At 43.1% G+C, this 12,478-nt stretch overlaps 2 protein-coding genes across 4 annotated transcripts in view; one reads left to right on the top strand and one right to left on the bottom strand.

Moving 5' to 3' along the window:
• Window positions 1-342: 342 nt before the first annotated feature.
• The window catches only part of LOC127698152 (translation initiation factor IF-2-like), a 29,227-nt gene continuing 17,091 nt past the window's right edge, over window positions 343-12,478 (bottom strand). The window contains exon 2 of the mRNA XM_052201482.1: window positions 343-1,795. Coding sequence (XP_052057442.1) covers window positions 1,048-1,795 — 748 coding nt within the window. The 3' untranslated portion in view covers window positions 343-1,047. The remainder of the gene's footprint in view (window positions 1,796-12,478) is intronic.
• Galnt1 (polypeptide N-acetylgalactosaminyltransferase 1) overlaps window positions 1,204-12,478 on the top strand; it is a 70,459-nt gene continuing 59,184 nt past the window's right edge. The window contains exon 1 of one of the 3 annotated variants that reach the window (XM_052201481.1): window positions 1,204-1,249. The gene's annotated coding sequence lies outside the window, so the exon portion shown is untranslated. Of the gene's footprint in view, window positions 1,250-1,724; window positions 1,796-2,069; window positions 2,166-12,478 lie in introns of those variants that run through there. The other 2 variants (XM_052201479.1, XM_052201480.1) reach the window with 2 other exon arrangements.

Here is a 12,478-nt window from a genome sequence, read left to right as displayed (position 1 = left end):
TGCTAAGCATCACTAGTAATCATCTAAATATTTTCTTATAAAATGTTATTCTTCCATTCACTTGTAAATTATTAGTCTTTTTTCTTTCTTTGATTTTGGTTTTTTCGAGACAGGGTTTTTCTGTATCTCCCTGGCTGTCCTGGAACTCACTCTGTAGACCAGGCTGGCCTGGAACTCAGAAATCCACCTGCCTCTGCCTTCCAAGTACTGGGATTACCACCGCCCGGCTTCTTTCTTTCTTTCTTTCTTTCTTTCTTTCTTTCTTTCTTTCTTTCTTTCTTTCTTTCTTTCTCTTTCTTTCTTTCTTTCTTTCTTTCTAATTACTAGCCTTCTTTACTGAGTTTGAGGAGCACTTTAACATAATCTAAATACAAACGCTATATAGGATACATGGCTTGAATTTCTAGCCTTCCAAGCTAGAGTATCTTCTCAATTTTAGACACATTATTCTTTTAAAGTCTGCATTTTATTCAAAATAGTTTCCTTGTGGACCATTAACAGGCCAATTGACTTGGTTTCAAAATATAACATTAGTATTTTAAAAATGGCACCTTAGGTCATGCAGACACTTTTGTGGATTTGCTTTCCAATAGAGTACTCGGAACTTGTAGACAAGTAGAGATGATTTATCATTTCTAATGTCACTTTCTGAGAAGCCGGACCCTAACTCAAGGCCCCGCACAAGGTTCTACTCCCAATCTATTGACAATATAGATCTAAAAGATGAAAATGGAGTCCTTAACGCCTGTAAGAGACGAGTTCCAGCTCATGGTTGGCAAGCCGTAAGGTACATGCCTCTCAATGAGCTACTGAGAAAAAGGCAAAGGCAGCTGGTTGGTTGCAGCGGGATGATGGCTGAGGCCCACGGTTCTTTCCGTCTCGCACCGGGCAGGGAGGCCAAGCGGATTCTGAGAATGAGTGAGGTCTACTTCACCAGGGAAAGGGGTGGAAGGCACGGGCAGGGGGTTGGCCGTGGTTTTTTTTTTTTTTTTTCTGGTCCCCGAGGTCCGGCGGCCTCTTCCGGCGGTGCGGGCCGGTGGCCTCCCCTCACCGCCCACCCTCGGCCGTGCATCCAGTCGCCGGTGCCGGGCTCGACCGAACCACCCGGCCCGCCACAGGTGGCTCCGCATCAGGCGTGGCCTTGTGCGGCGCCCCGGGCCTGAGCGCGGCGACGGCGCCTTCGTTTTCAGCCGCTCGCCACCGGCTCCCCGAGGCTTTACTTGCTGCCGCCGTCTTTGTCCGCACACAGGTGGGCACCCTCTCTGGCCGGAGGCCCCTGCGGGGACAACCGGATCCCGGTCCTCGGGGCGGGTGGGACAGGAAGCGACGGCGCGGCGGAACCAACCGCGGCGGGGGCCCGGGGCGCAGCCGGCGGCCGCCGAGGGGCGCCCGCCGCGGGGGAGGGGTCGGGCATCCGGTGAGCGCGGCCCCGGCCTCCCCCGCGCAGCCGCACCGGCCGCCGCGGCCGAGCTCGTCCTGCGAGGACTGCGCCCGGGCGGTCTTGCGCGCGCGCCTCGCTGACGGAGACGCCGGGCGAGCGCCGACCGTGGCTGCATGAGGCGCGGCGGGAACTAGCGCGCGGAGCCCGCGAGGCCCGGCACGGAGGCTGGGGGGCGGGCGCGGCGGAGGCGGAGCTCGTGCCGGGCCCGCCTGCCCGCGGGGGCGCCGCTGGCAGAGGCCGAGGAGGCGGCGCGGCGGACGGCGGCCCGAGAGGAGCGCCCGCGCTGCGGCCCGCGGGAGCGCGCCGCCACCGCCCGCGCCGGCCTGAGGAGCGCCTGCCGCCGCGCGGGCCGAGGTGAGTGCACGGCGGGCCGGCCGTTGACGCCGGAGCGGAGCGGGGCGAGTCGGAGGCCCGGGCGCACCCGCGTCCTCGGCCCTTTGTGGCCGCGCGGCCGGGGCGCGGGGTCCGGCGGCGGGGACTCCGGGGCCGCCCGGCGCGCGGCGTCTCCCTCTGCCGGGCAGCGGCGCAGAGCTGCGAGTTGGCGTCCTAGTTTGACATTGAGTTAGAAACCGTTTTTCTTGAGAAGACGGAAGTTTGTTTTATTGACCGAGGTAGAGCTTAAACATGGCTCCTGGCTTCGGCCGTGTGGGACTTGCCGCCGCGGTGCCGGGCTGACCCCAGCCGCTCTGGAGCGACGGGGGAGGGCGCACAGGCCGGGGCCGAGGTCTGTACCTGGGAAGTAGCGGGCTTCAGGCGGTGGGAATGAATGAAGGAGCACAGACTGCACAATGCTCGGAGAAACTGACCAGGAATCGGCATGACTTGCACCGTCACTGCCTCTTACTTAGCCTTGCAGGGAGGACCCCATCCAGCCCCCCACAAATTTATGACCTTGGCCTGATTTCAGAGCCACTGAACCAAACTCCCTTGGCATTTCTGTACCTGTGGGCAAAAGGCAGAACAGTCGTTGTGCTCTTGAATTGTTTCTGGAGGACAGATTATGTCACCTACACCCCACTTTGTGTTTAATAGTAAGTAGTACGATTCGTTATGATCGTATCACGAACTCTAGAAAGTAGGAGAGCTTGTCCTAATTTTCATAGATGAAGATGAGGCCCCAAAGAAGTTAACAAAGTTTTCAGGTCACACCTAAGCTGCAGGGTTGAGATTCAGAGCTTGACTCTGGTTGTCTTAAGTGCTCTCTTCGCTCCGATGTTGTGTCTAGCTAGCCCTGCATCGTCCAGTGTGGTAGCCCTTAACCACATGTGATTGTTTAAATTTAAATTTTAAAAAGTTGAGCTCTTCACTCAGTAGCCACATATCAAACATTCAAGAGCCAGACGTGTTAGAGTTGAATTGTGCTCGTCTTGCCCATTTATTCGTCTGGTAAATGTTTATTGAGTGCTGTGTGTTCAGTGTTAAGTCTTGGGAATACAGTGGTGAATGAAAGAGACAGAGTGGACTTGTCTTTAGGGAGCTTGCATTTTACAAGATAGCTTAAAGATCTTTCCGTGGTACCCCAGAGCCTTGTTATTTCTTTCAAATGTAGTTCATGGACTAGGAATATCTGCATTATCTGGGGAGTTTCAGAGAAATCTTTCAGTTACCCATCCACATCGACTGAATCAGTGTGTGTTTAAACTTGATTCCAGGTTGTGTGTGGTTTGAAATCTGAGAAGCCTTTACTCAAAAGTCAGTGATAACTGGATTTAGAGAATGTTCCTTGGCTTGTTTAGTACATGTTTTATTTTATTATTATTTTTTAAGTGTGCATGGGTTTGCCTGCACATTTGTCTCTGCATTGTGTTGGTGCCAGAAGAGGGCTTCAGACCTCTTGGAATTGGAGTTACAGATAGTTGTGAACTGCCATGTTGGTGCTGGGAGTTGAATTTGGGTCCTCTGGAAGAGCTGTCAGTGTTCTTCACCTGGGATCATCTCTCCAGCTCCATTCGTTTTAAGCAGCAGACTGTCCAACCTTGGAAATGCTCTTTATTTGTGCAAACTTTAAGTGTCTGACTTCCTTGATAGAACTTAAATTTAATGAGAGCAGAGATTGTCATAGCTTTCTCTCCTACTCAGGTGTTCTCATAGACTTCACAGTCCTTGATAAGTAGTCGATTTTTGGTAGATGTGTTTTGAGCAAATGAATGAGCATAATGAATATATTTGTAGTTTTTCTTCTGGAAATCCTAGCTACCTGGTAGTTTTGCCCCTGGCATGAGTTGCTGACCTTCTTTCTCTTCTTACTCTCTGTTTTTGTTTTTGTGTTGAGGCAGCGTTTCCCACTCTGGTGTAGGCTGGCCTCAGCTCACAGCAGCCTTCAAACCTCACCCTTCCAAAGGCTGGGATTATAGCAGGAACCAACAGGCCTGGATTCCTTATGGGTGGGGCATGGGGTTGAGCCAAGGTCTCACTGTGTGGCCCCTTCGCATCGTGGCACACTCATCTCCAACGTGGTGATGACGCGCTTGCTTCAGCCCACCAAGTGCAGAGATCATACAGCTAGGATGTCTGCCCATCACTTGAGTAAAAGAAGTCCTATTAATAAATGTAAATTGTAATCATGGTAGCACTGTGTATATGTGTGTGTGTGTTTGTTTAAAAGATTTGTTTGTATTTATGTCTGTGCCCTTAGTGCATACAGTGCCTTTGGAGAAGGCACTGTCAGGTGTCAGAACCCTTGGCACTGAATGAACCCCTGGGTCATTTTACAGTTCTAAGGAGGTTGCAATCCACAGGTTGAGAGTCACTGGACTAGAGGCATGGGCCACTCTATCAGGCTTTTGCTGTTTGTTCATGGATAACTTCCACAGATGAGGTAGAATCATCCAATCTTCCTTCCGAGTAGACTTCCGCTCTATGGAAAATAACACCACAGCAGGCATAATGTCATTGTTTTTACACTCCTTTATGTACTACATGTACTTCTCATACCTGGGTGAAATAGAAGAAGGGAATGTAGCTGCTGTAGAGAATAGGACTAAGTAGATACTTACTGCGTGCTTACTTAGTCAGGTCATGTTTATTGGGTGATTAATGTATGACAGACCCCAAAGTAGAGAACAGGGCAGCATTAAAGGTACAGAAGAGTCCAGATTTAGTCACCGTAGCTTGCAGGAGTGTTGTAGAGAGAGGATGGTGAGGAGATTGGGTGGTATAAGGGATGATAGCTGGAGGGGAACCTTTGCTTTTGGTCCCTAGGTTAGTAGGAAGGCTTCTGGGTACCCTCCCCAACTACTCCAGGCTGGATCACCCCGTCTTTGTTGCTCACAACCACATGTAACTTTCTCTAAAGGTATCATGCTTATTTCTGGCTTTGTACCTTTATATATGATTTCTTTCCAAGATTACTTTCTTTAAAGTGCTGCTGCTTGTTCAGAGATTGGATCACACACCTGTCCCATATGAAACCCTTCAGTGTTATTAGAGATATGCTGTGCTTATCTCCACTTAAGTGTTTGGTGCTTGAGGGTAGGCATAGCATTTGATATCTGTGTCTGTGTGGCCTTTATGTCCAGGAGGAAGGATTGACAAAGACTGAGTAAAGTGTGCCCCATACCCCCTTTTAAATTAAACTTTCTTTTAAATTTTAGTTTATTATTTTTTATATATGTGGGCGTTTTGCCTTCATGTAAGTCTTTACTTGGGTACCTGGTGTCCACAGAGGCCAGAAGGCATGGATTCTCTGGGCCTAGAGTTACAAATAATCATGAGATGTCATGTGGATGCTAAGAAACAGACATAGGTCCTCTGAGGAGCAGCCAGTACTTTTAATTGCAATGACATCTCTCCAACCCCTTAAACTTTTTTTGTTGTTGTTATTCATTTGAGCGATTTTCTCTTTCTAGCCCTGGCTGTCCTAGAACTCAGTCTGGCCTCACAGAAGTCTTTCCCTCTTTCCTGAATGCTGGGTTTTAAGGCATGCTCTGCTACTGCCTAGATAAATTTAACTTTCATTGTGTGATTACTCCGCATTGTGTGTAGGTCCACATGTAAACTAAGAAGCAATTCAGGAAGGTCCCTTGTATCCTTTATCCAGTTACTCCCATTGGTGTTATCTTGTAAACTATAGCAGCATTAAACTACAATACACTGTCTGGTACAGTGACATTTCAGAGGATTTCCACCTCAAAAGATTGCTGTTTTTTTTTTTTTTAAAAAGGTTTATTTTTATTTTATGTCTATGAATGTTTGCCTGCCTGTGCTGCTGCATGTGTGCTACTACATGCATGCTACTGCAAGTGTATGCATTGCTTGCAGAGACCAGAAGAGGGTATCAGATTCCTTCTAAAAGAGTAATAGATGGTGTGAGTCTCCTCGTGAGTGCAGGGAATCAAACCAAGTTCTCTACAAGGACAGCAAATCTCTTAAAAGCTGAGTCACCTTCAGTCCTTTATATTGCTTTTAAATCACCCTTTTATCCTGCCCCCACTCCTCCATGAACTCTGGGATCCTAATCTGTTCTGTTTCCATTATTTTGTCATCTCAAGAAAATTTCATAAATGGAATTGATGACTATAGTAAGTACTTGTGAATTGACTGTTTCCACTAAGCATATTTACCTAAGTTGTTGACTATATCAATAGTAGTTTCATTTTATTATTGACTAGCATTTCATAGTGTGAATGAACAGTCTTAGTCCAGTGTTGAGAATTGATAAAGAGCTAACAGTGAGATCTGAAGTGGTCACATTTGGAACTCTAGAAAAGTATACCAAATGTGGTATATTTTTATGATTTTAACCATTTAAACCATTGGGCATTTGGTTACTTCCAGCTTTTGATATTACAAATGAAAACTAATAAACTTTCATGTTCAGGTTCTTGTATTTTGTTCTGTTCTCTTTTGTTTTTCTGAAACAAGGTCTTAGGTAGATTAGGCTGATTGTGGGGTGCTATTTAGCTCTGCCTGGCCTGGATCCTGATCCTACTGCCTCTACTTCCCAGGCCCTGGGAGTATAGGCCTAGCCCATGTAAGTACACTGTAGCTGTCTTCAGAGACTCCAGGAGAGGGTGTCAGATCTTGTTACAGATGGTTGTGAGCCACCATGTGGTTGCTGGGAATTGAACTCAGGACCTTCGGAAGAGCAGTTGGTGCTCTTAACTACTGAGCCATCTCTTCAGCCCCTCATGCAGGTTCTTATCTAAACATAAGTCTGTGCTGTGCAGTTATTGGATTGGTTGAGTTGTGTGGCAGCTGTGTACTAAGGTGGCTGTAACACTTTGCATTTATTACAGTGAAGTACAAATGATCAGCTTGTTTGTACATTATATGTTATCACTGTTTTGTGCACTACCCATTCTGGTAGGTACACAATAGCTCACTGTTGTTTTAATGTGCTTTTCCCTAATGACTGTGTTAAACAGTTTGTTTGTTTTTAGATGGTCATTGAGATAAAACCCTGCACATCACTTGAGATAGGCAAGAAGCTACACCCCTTCAGCATCTTGTAATCTATATATTTTCTTTAGGGAAATGATTTTTGCTTGTTTTCAAACTGGATTGTATTTTTAACGACTGTGCTTTGAGAGCACTTTATATATTCTAGACACTACTCTTGTCAGAAGGTGTGATTTATCTGTAGGTTGTATTGTCATTCCATTCATCAGGTTTTTGTGGAGCAAAAGTTTTTAATTTTCTTGAAATCTGGCTTCTCTCTTTTGTGGACCATATTTTTGGTGTTAAGCCCAATAACTCTTTACAAGATCTAGATCCTGAAGAATTCCTCCTGCGTGTATCTTTCTGGAAGTGACATGCTTTAAGCATTATCATTATTTTTTGGGTAAAGCATGAGACTTAGGTCATGGTTTTTTATCATCTATGGCTATTTAATTGTTTCAATACCATTTGTTGAAAAGATTCCCTTTCTTCTGTTGAATTGCTTTTGTGTGCTGTCAAAAGCAGTGTGTGTGTGTGTGTGTGTGTGTATTTTGGAAGTGTTTGTTATATTAATTTGTGTGTCTGCATAAATTACCACAGTTTGGTTACTGAAACTGACCCTCAGCTCCCAGTATATTCATTTTCAAAATAATATTTACTCGTAATTTCTTGCTTTTTCATATAAATTGTAGAACAGTTTTTATTTACAAAAGCATCTTGTGAAATTTTGATAGGTTCTAATAGACTTCAGTCAGTTTGCAACAAGCTATCACCTTTACTACAGTTACTGTCTGTCCGTCTGTTGAGATCTTTGTTTAGTCAGCATTGTCAAGTTTGTCAAATACTGTTACTGCATTTATGTCTTAACTTTTGTTAGGTGTTTTTGTTGGATTTATGTAAATACACTTGTACTTTAGCAATGGTAAGTGCCTTGTTTTTAAATGTCCCTTTCTTGCACTGACTTAAGTTTTTGTTGCTATGTTGAAAAGGAGTAGTGAGAAAAGACAACTTTGCAAGAGTTGCTTCTTTCTCTTCTGGGTTTGTTTTCCATAGGCGCTTTGTCAAGCTGAGAATTTCCCTCTGTTCTGTTTCTGAGAGTTTTGATGAGTGATCGCTTAACTTGGCCAACAGTTTTATGCATCAGCTCAGCTTATATACGACCTTCCTTCCTTTTCCTTCCTTCATATCCTTTCTCTTACTTCCTCTCCCGTTTTCTTTTTTCCTCTCCTCTCCTTTCCTCTTGGAAATTCTTGGAATTCTTACACATGCTAGTTACACCCAGTCACCCAGCTACCTTTTAGAGCCATTTTGGTGTGGGATGAAGTTTATTGATTGACTGATTTTTTTTTTAAAATTTTTATTCGATATTTTTTATTTACATTTCAAATGATTTCCCCTTTTCTAGCCCCCCCACTCCCCGAAAGTCCCGTAAGCCCCCTTCTCTCCCCCTGACCTCCCACCCACCCCTTCCCACTTCCCCGTTCTGGTTTTGCTGAATACTGCTTCACTGAGTCTTTCCAGAACAAGGGGCCACTCTTCTTTCTTCTTGTACCTCATTTGATGTGTGGATTATGTTTTGGGTATTCCAGTTTTCTAGGTTAATATCAACTTATTAGTGCATACCATGATTCACCTTTTGAGTCTGGGTTACCTCACTTAGTATGATGTTCTCTAGCTCCATCCATTTGCCTAAGAATTTCATGAATTCATTGTTTCTAATGGCTGAATAGTACTCCATTGTGTAGATATACCACATTTTTTTGCATCCACTCTTCTGTTGAGGGATACCTGGGTTCTTTCCAGCATCTGGCAATTATAAATAGGGCTGCTATGAACATAGTAGAGCATGTATCCTTATTACATGGTGGGGAATCCTCTGGGTATATGCCCAGGAGTGGTATAGCAGGATCTTCTGGAAGTGAGGTGCCCAGTTTTCTGAGGAACCGCCAGACTGCTTTCCAGAGTGGTTGTACCAATTTTCAACCCCACCAGCAGTGGAGGAGTGTTCTTCTTTCTCCACACCCTCTCCAACACCTGCTGTCTCCCGAATTTTTAATCTTAGCCATTCTGACTGGTGTAAGGTGAAATCTTAGGGTTGTTTTGATTTGCATTTCCCTAATGACTAATGAAGTTGAGCATTTTTTAAGATGCTTCTCCGCCATCCGAAGTTCTTCAGGTGAGAATTCTTTGTTTAACTCTGTACCCCATTTTTTAATAGGGTTGTTTGGTTTTCTGGAGTCTTAAATTTTTTTTTTTTTGATCAGCTTTCATTCCTGAATAAACTTTCATTAGTCATGGTATGTAATTTTTTTAACCTTTTATTTTATAAACAACACACACAAATTAATAAGTAAAAGGCAGAAAAAGTACAAGAAACACACACAAAACCATAAAAACTACAAAATTAGAAAACATAATATATAAGCAAATGACCAATAAGATAAAAAAATGCCCAAACAAAGCGACCTGAGACAAAAAGTCTATAAGAATCCCATTGAGTCCTTTGTGTGTTGGCCAGCTACTCATAGGCTTGGGGTTTGCTGGTGTGCAGTTCTTTTCTTCTGTGGAGGTGGGGAGTCGGGGGTCGTTAGGAAGCCCAGCCTGGTTTCTGGTAATGAAGGACAGCCTTAAATTTCTGATCCTTCTGCCTCCACCCAAGTGTTTGGATTATAGGCATGTATCACCATATTCAACTTGTCTGTCTTTGTTTGGTTTTGTTTTTTAACACTTATTTATGTTTATGAGTACACTGTAGCTGTCTTCAGACATACCAGAAAAGGCATCTGATTCTATTACCGATGGTTTTGAGGTGGTTGCTGGGAATTGGGCTCAGGGCCTCTGGAAGAGCAGTCAGCGCTCTTAACCGCTGAGCCATCACTCCAGCTCCTGTCTTATTGTTTTTAATATGTTTGTCTTAATTACTGTTCTGTTGCTGGGAAGAGATACCGTGACCAAGGGAACTTTATGGAAAAAAGAAATGTAATTGGGAGCTTGCTTTACCCTTTCAGAGGTTTAGTTCATTGTCATCATGGTAGGCAGCATGGAAGCTAACTATAGATAGATGCTGGAGCAGTAGCTAAGAACTACATCCTAATCTGTAGACAGAGGATGAGACTTTAGGCTTGGCACAGGCTTTGGAACCTCAAAGCCTGCCCCTAGTAATGCACTTCCTCCAACAAGACCACGCCTCCTAATCCTTTTAATCCTTTCAAATAGTGCCATTCCTTGGTGGCTAAGCATTCAAATATATGAATTTGTGGAATCCATTTTTAGTCAGAACACCAGTGTTGTACTTTATGTTCTTTCGGTTCAGTGTATATTTTTATTTCTTATGAGAGACTTTCATTTCAACTCATGAGTTATTGTAAAGTATACTTTGTTAAGTGGTTAGACTTTTTTGTTGTTGTTGTTGTTGTTGTTGTTTTATCCTGGTTTGGGGTTTATAGTTTAATTCCAGTGTTGTTAGAGCACTTCCTATGTGATTTAAATTCTCTTATATTTGTTGACGTTTGTCTTACAATCCAGTGATCCAGAGTATAAACTATCTTGAAATTCCATGGATTCTGCTATAGTTGGGTCAAGTATGATTAGTTCCTATTTATTTCCTGTTAACCGAAGGAATTGTTGAATTAATGCCCTCCCTCTCTTCTTTTTCTTTCTTGAAAGGTGAACCCAGGTTTTGCACTTGCTAAGCAAGCATTCTACCACTGAGTTACACACCTCAGTTCCTTGAATTGAGTTTGTTTAATACACACACACTCACCCCCCCCCACACACCACATATATCACATACTCACACAAATAAATTTAGGTGTTGTGGCTTCTTGATAGATTTACTTTTCTGTTTTTTGTATATTGTTTGTTACATATTACCATAACTCCTGTATTTTATTTATAGTATATATCTTTTATATTTTTGCTTTCAACTTGCCTGTACTGATTAAATATTTCAAGTAGGTCTCCTGTAAATAGCATATAGTTACATCATGTTTTAAAATCTATTCGGCCAGGTTGCATTTTCATTGATGTATTTAGGCCATTTATATATAATATTATTACTATATTAGGGCATACACTTAGCACATGACTTTTGCTTCCTGATTTTTCTTTCTCAGATTTATGGATTACTTGAACATTTAAACTTTTTTTCTCACCTTGATCTATACTGTTTTTGAATATAATTCTTTACTTTTTCTCTATTTTTCTTTTTAAAACAAACAAACAAACAAACAACAAACAAAAAAACCTGGGTGGGATAGGATAGGAGCAAGGAAACTGAGTCTGACTGAGTAGCTCAGGGCGGCCTAGGACTGACTCACCTTGCATACCAAGCTGACTGTGACCATCCTCTTGCCTTGTGCTTGGCTAAGAGTTTTTGTCATTGTTTCAACATAGGTCTGTGGAAAAATCTTTTTCTCTTTCTCTTTCTTTGTATGAGGATTTCAGTTCCCTTTCAGCTTTCTATAGGTAGAGGTTTTTTATACTAATAACTTTTTCTTCCAGTCTTTGAAAAACACTTGTTTCCTTTTGGTTCTTGTGGTTTCAGGTAAGAAATTTGCTCTCATTAAAGTCACTTTTCCTTTTTAGTTATGGCCTCTTTTCTCATTATTTTTAGAACAATTTCTTTTGGGTTTACATTCTGATGCTTGTGATACCTTTGGTATGGATTTCTTTGGGTTTTTCCTCACTCAGCATCCTGAATCTTTAGGTTTATGCCTTTTGCCAAATTTAGGAAGTTTTCACCATTAGTTTTTCCATAAAGCTTTTTACCTTTATGTTTTTCTTTTCCTCTTACTTGTAAGATAGACATCATGAGCAATAGCTCTTTTGTTACAGTTGAATCTTGTGATTTGTGAGTTCTTTAGTCTTTCTGTTCTGGTTGGATACTTTTTGCTACTAAGGCTTTCTGTGTACTTCCTCTGTCCTTTTATTTTGCTGTTGAATCTGCCCCTGTAGCTTTTTTTTTTTTTTTTTTTTTTTTTTTTTTTAGCTTTTAAAATATCCGTTTGGGTCTTTATCTGCTACTTACTTAGGCTTTTTCATTTTTAACTTGTTTAGAGAGTTCTTGTAATTCTTGAAGTGTTTCTGTCAAGGCTATTTTAAAATCGGTAATTTTAACATCTATTGGTGTTATTTCAGTTGAAATCTCCATCTTTGTGTGTATGTGTGTGTGTGAGTGTGTGTGTGTGAGTGAGTGTGTGTGTGAGTGTATGTGTGTGTGTTTGTGTGTGTGTGTGTGTAAGAGAGAGAGAGAGAGAGATTGAGATTGAGATTAAACCTGGATATTTCCACCAGGCGGTGCTGGCGCACACCTTTAATCCCAGCACTTTGGAGGCAGAGGCAGGCGGATTTCTGAGTTTGAGGACAGCCTGGTCTACAAAGTGAGTTCCAGGATAGCCAGGGCTACACAGAAACCTTGTCTCGAAAAAACAAACAAAAAAACCTGGATATTTTCATGTTTCTCTGATATATTAGTCTTTTTTTAAAGCTTTCTGTTTTCACTGGATTTTGGAGGGGCACCACTTCAGTAGTGGAGATGAAGGGTTCCACCATTAGCCGTCTCTTGGCCCAAGAGAGCTTCTTCTGTACTTGGGTGGGCGAGGTGGTATAGAAGGCATGGTGTTACAAGCTGGTGTGGATGAAAGCTTTGGCTCCTGT

This window comes from Apodemus sylvaticus, chromosome 13 (genome assembly GCF_947179515.1).
Source record: "Apodemus sylvaticus chromosome 13, mApoSyl1.1, whole genome shotgun sequence".
Classification (NCBI taxonomy): domain Eukaryota; kingdom Metazoa; phylum Chordata; class Mammalia; order Rodentia; family Muridae; genus Apodemus; species Apodemus sylvaticus.
This window is presented reverse-complemented; position numbering and strand designations above follow the sequence as displayed.